This window comes from Panicum virgatum, chromosome 1N (assembly GCF_016808335.1).
Source record: "Panicum virgatum strain AP13 chromosome 1N, P.virgatum_v5, whole genome shotgun sequence".
Taxonomy (NCBI): domain Eukaryota; kingdom Viridiplantae; phylum Streptophyta; class Magnoliopsida; order Poales; family Poaceae; genus Panicum; species Panicum virgatum.
This window is the reverse complement of record NC_053145.1, coordinates 55,478,503-55,483,911: the sequence shown is the minus strand read 5'-3', so window position 1 is coordinate 55,483,911 and position 5,409 is coordinate 55,478,503. Positions and strand designations below refer to the sequence as shown.

Here is a 5,409-nt window from a genome sequence, read left to right as displayed (position 1 = left end):
AGTTAAGAAAGGAAAAATAGATTTTTTTAGGAGGGCCTAGCTACCTAGAATTACTCAAATGTGCAAGGCCTCGGTCCGGTTCGTAACACAGCCCAATACACACTTCGTGAAAACGACGTACATCCAGGCTAGAATAGCCCAGGTCCTCATGGGCTAGTGGACGAAATGGGAGGCCCAGAATCCAATCCTCTCCATCGTTCTATCTCCTCCCTGCTGCGGTTTCCTCTCCAGAGGGCACCATGCAGCATGCACCAAGCATTCGCGGTCTGCAGGAATGATGTGTCATGTGTGAGCGCGGGCTCCGGACTGCAGTGCAGAGATCTGCTCAAACGCTCAGCTGCTAATCCATCCATGCTTCGAGCCTTCCAGGCCTGTGGTGCCTCCATGCACAAGATGGTCCGATGAGGAATGATATAGGCACTGATCAGCACCAGTCACTGAAAGTGCGCTAAACTTCGAGACCAGCTAATGTCAGGCTGAAAGACCGCACGGGCGCAGTATGTATTCAAAAGTACACACTGCACGAATTGCCTCATAGGATATCGAACACACCATCATTTGCTCGAACAGAAGAAACTGAGCACAAGCTGTATCTACACAGAATCGACTTTTATCATCCGAAGACACCGATCCAGCTCGTCAGACATCATTTTATTTATGAAAATTAGAGATGCAGGTGGCATCTACCGCCTCTTTTGAACCAATATTGTGCACTCAGTGACTCAAGTATCACTCCATTTGACCTGTTCCTAAACTCCCCTACTCCCCACCTGTTTAACTAACACTACAAAGAATACAGGAAAGACCTTACATTCATGTAAAACTCTCAGAATGAAGGAGGGGAAAAAAAGAGAGAATGTACAATGGGCTTTCAGGTAAGAATGGCCAGGTAAAAGTCTAGCCATTCACATTTGAATTGCCTCTTGTTTCATCTTGCTGGAGGTATAAGGCCAACTCTTCTGAGCTACATGCAGACTATGTTCGCCTTTCCAGGCTTGTAGCCTTTAGGATATATAAATACTGAATCAACGCACAAGCCGCCTTTCATGTGGGTGCAATCGATCTGCATCATTGAGAACTTGAGTTTCATGGACTCATCGGAGTTTGATACGACAAAATCACCGACATGGTAAAGCTTCCAGCCTCCCTGTTCGTGTAGATGCAGGTAATATTCGGATGTCGCCTGTTGCTCATCAGATGTTGAGAGCTGGAACCGAGTGGGCGTGACATCCCACCCGTGCACGTGCTCGGTTGCACAAAGCCGACGACCCATGCGCCTATAGGGCCGGCCCAGGTGAAGATGGAAAAAAAGACTGTAGGAGCCAGCAGGAAAGCAGAACTCAAGCTCCCCATCCACCTCAAGCCACCAAATTTGCTGAAGATAGGCAACACTGTGGAATCTGCATTACCATAAAGAAACGATTCATCAATCCAACATTCACCAGAAATCTGCAAAAGACAGGTAAAGTTTGTAATAAAAAATGATCTGAAAAAAGAACTTGCGTGCAGTTGCCAAGTTTTTCATTTTCCTTGATATATCAAGAAGTTGACAAGAAATGCAGCAGCAATCACATGGAAGAAAGGTTCTCCATATTGGAAACCTCACGCTGCTAAAGCCATCGCATGCAAGAAACAACAAAGTATCTCAACTGGAGTACTCCATAGTCCTTTACATCACAGGCACTCTCACGAAATATATAGTTAGATGGCAGGTCAGCTAGAAAGATTTAATTGAAAGAAAATGTCAATAGGAAAAATAAGGCGGCAATATGAGTTGCCAGAAATTTAAAAGGAGGAAAGCACAAACAGATGTAAATGCCATTGAAATTATAAGATCTGACGCATCCTGAGTTCAGGATCATCAACCATAATGAATCATTTCTTTATACTATTCAAGTGACTTAAAGGCTAAATCATACAATTGTAAGTTCCTTTCCTATATGCTCTATAAAAATGGAAATTGCACAAATCCAAACCCATGTTAACAAGTTGGTGCAAACAACTGTTTGTTCTTCAAAAACACTTAGGGATTTGTTTTTGTTGTTGTTGAATATAGAAGAATTGCATGACAATAATATGAACTCAAATGATCAAATGAGCTATCCACCTGCTTAGACTTTTAGAGAAGTCATATGTGTTAGAATTTAGGTCAAAGAAAACTATTTTCATTGTCACATATTACTGGCTGACGAATGACTTTGACGAATTAAAAGTTTTGCACCCTCGCAAAAACTACAAAACTGGTCATAAGAAGCCAATCCCAAGAACATCTATCACAATCAATTGAATAACAGAATTTGCAACATTTCGTAAACATAAGGTTAACTCTGCATTTTCTCTGGTTGGTCTGATGAATATGCAGGAGAGTCAAGAAATTTATCTCCCAAGGCCATGGACAAACATAGTGAAACGAGGGACGAATTGGGAAGAAGGGTCTTTCTTGTCAGCCAGGTATACCAGAAACTTGGTAACTTAACCAAAAAGGAATCATATTTTAAGATCAGACAAGAGTAAATAAACATATCACCATTACGTGTGTGAGCATTTTCTGGTTAATGTCACAATCCGTGCACACTGCACAGCGGAACTTAAAATAAAAATCATGTGAGTAAGAAGAGTTGACAGATTTTCTATCATTAGTGTTACAAAACCTGAATTAGGTTTAGAATTGGAAGTGGTTGCAGAAATGACAACTGTAATGGGATTCTTTCATCAAAGATAAGATATACAAAATAACATTCTTAAATAAAAAAAGGGGTACCTCGATTCCTCTGTGGCGAGGTGGCTCCAGTATCTCCGATCATCGATACCGGTAATAGTCATTGCCTTTGATGATATGCTGATGCAAAGACCTCCCTTGTTCTTCAGAATCCAAAATTCCTGCAATCGACAGCATGAATGCCTTTTAAGGACAACACATAATTTAAGCAAACAGAAGGCTAAGAACAGAACCTCATCCAGTTCCTCATAAGAATATGATAGCAGATAGTCCGCAGATAGTCCTAACAAACAAGCATAATACCTCTAAAGACGAAAGATCAAATGAGTTACCTTTGTGCCAGCTTCAAAGAGGGTGGGTCGGCACAGGCGCGCGTAAATCTCCTTCTTGGTCGCCGCTAGGGAGAAAGGGTTGCCATTGCAATCCCCATCGCCACGGCCCTCGTCATCGGCGGCCGCGGCTAGGGCCGCAAGGTAGCGGTAGTTGGCGGGGAGCTTGACGGCCCAGACGCAGTCCGCGGAGGCCGCGCCGCGGAAGGCGCGGTTGAGGCGGGCGACCTGGCAGATCTCCGGCGGGTCGAGGTAGAGCAGCACCGCCGCCACGCAGCTCTCCGGCATGTCGCCGAGGGACGTCACCCCCCACTCCCCATCCGCGCCCAGGATGCTCGACCCCGCCCCCATCCACGGCCCAATCGCCGCCTTGGAGAAGGATCCAATTGGGGATGTGAAAGACCGAGTTCTTCAGGATTACTCTTCGGAGGCACACGATCGAAGCTTCTAGGAAGTCCCGGAGCAGTTCACCGCCGGGACGGCGCCAACCCCAACCCGCGCGAGGGAGCCTTCTCGCGCGGATAACTGCTGCCTTCCTTGCGAATTCGGCTACCACGCCTTCTCGACTGGAGAAGAAACCTCAGATTCGCACCGCCCTTCAAGATAAGAACCGAACAAGTGTAGCAAATAAACCGCCAATTCGCCTTCTATGCAGGTGGGCGCGGCTGCGCGAGGCAAGAAGCTCTCATGCGCAGGGAGCTCGACGGCTCCCGAATTGAACCCCCAAGCACCGCCGATTCGATCGAGAGCTCACAAATTCTGCCCCCCTGTCCGCCTCAAGGCGTGCAAAACCGAACCCCAAATGCTCGAATGCCAGCGGTTTGCCCTCAATTCGCGAACAGATGCTCAAAAGCTAGACCTCTAATTGAGAATTGTATTGCTTCCTACCATGATCTTTTCTTGAAATGGAACGGGGACGCGCTGGGAGGAGGCACGGAGATTTTTCAGAGTGCCTTTTAAAGGAGGAAAACGACTCGGCCCTTTCCTCTCCTCGCTCTCCCGTGTCTGCTGCTGGTGTGCATACAGACCATATGGTAGGTAGCGGACACCTAACTGACCGTATAAAATACTAGTACTCATCTCTATTACTTGGTTTAGGATGCTGGATACAGTCGCAGCAGATAATGTTGGATAATTGTGCGTTCTTGTGCACGAGTATGTGTTGGCTGTGGGGTGACGTGGCAGGATCCCGTATGGATAATTCCGACATGGGTTTTTTGACAAAAAAATCCATAGTAATAAATATTGCACTTCAATGTGGATAAAAGGGTAGCTAAAGTGCTTTTTCCAGGACACTGAATTAACCCCAAGCCCACATTTAGAGTATGCTTCCATCCATCCAGATTGTGAAATCTAATTTTAAAAATCTCTACCTTATCTAAATATATCAAGCTACCTCTGGTCCATTTTTGCAACGCTACAAGCTACATCTTTCTAGTTTTTATTAGCTTGTGCAATGTGGCTCAGCAGCTATGAGCAACTCCACGGAACTAACTCGGCGGATTTTAAAATTGAGGAAGTCACTGCACATATTTTGTTGTCAATGAGCATGTCACTTACAACTAAAATTGAAGTACAGATCGTTAATTTATAGAACGAAATGCCAACTTTTATAATTTGGGTGGATATAAAGAGACCTGAGATCGACGCTGTTTTTTTTTTGTTTGTTCCTAATCTCCAAATGATCTGGCCTTTGAACCCTATTCTTCAAAAGAACCTCACGAGTCGGAATGCAAGTGAGTACAAAATGTTTAGTCCTGGACCGGTCTTCTCTGTTTCTTTTTAAATCCAGATTAGTTCAATTAGATGATTTTTTGGGTTTGGACGATGACAACCATGAGACGGTAATCCTCTCTGGCAAGTGGCAATGACTGAAATATTGACATGGTATCCCCCCCCCCCCCCCCAGTGTTTGATGTTAAACTGACGCGCAAGCTCACCGGCCGGGGCTCCAGGGACATGAGGAGTTGAGGACACACAACGCTGATAGTAACCACCCAACGGTATAAAAAAACGGAGGATTAAGCGTGACAGCTTGGTAAGGAAAACATTAGGATTTGGCCAATGGTTGGTCAGGACGTGTTTGCTAGATTTCCTTTGGGAGGTCGCTTTTCGTCGACCCCCTTTTCCTGACCGGGCGCATGTTCAGCCTAGACTCGCCGGTTACGAGCTAGGAGGTGCGTGTTGCACGACGGTGCAGAACGAAAGTAACGGGTTTGTCTGGTTCCACGAGGTGAAGGTTTTCAACGTTCAGGGACGAGACTTGGACAACTCGAGCCCCTGGAGCAGGAACAGTGGAACCAAAAGCGATCGAGTCCCCTGTACAGTAACGGGGCAAGTCTACGGGACACCAGTTTGTTT

At 45.8% G+C, this 5,409-nt stretch overlaps 1 protein-coding gene across 1 annotated transcript; it reads right to left on the bottom strand.

Moving 5' to 3' along the window:
- Positions 1–594: 594 nt before the first annotated feature.
- LOC120656788 (F-box protein PP2-A13-like) lies at positions 595–4,081 on the bottom strand. The gene is made up of 3 exons (XM_039934968.1): positions 3,052–4,081; positions 2,762–2,880; positions 595–1,400 (listed from the first exon to the last, which is right to left on the bottom strand). The coding sequence occupies exons 1-3, from the start codon at positions 3,397–3,399 to the stop codon at positions 965–967; spliced, it is 903 nt and encodes a 300-aa protein (XP_039790902.1). The 5' UTR covers positions 3,400–4,081; the 3' UTR covers positions 595–964.
- Positions 4,082–5,409: the final 1,328 nt, after the last annotated feature.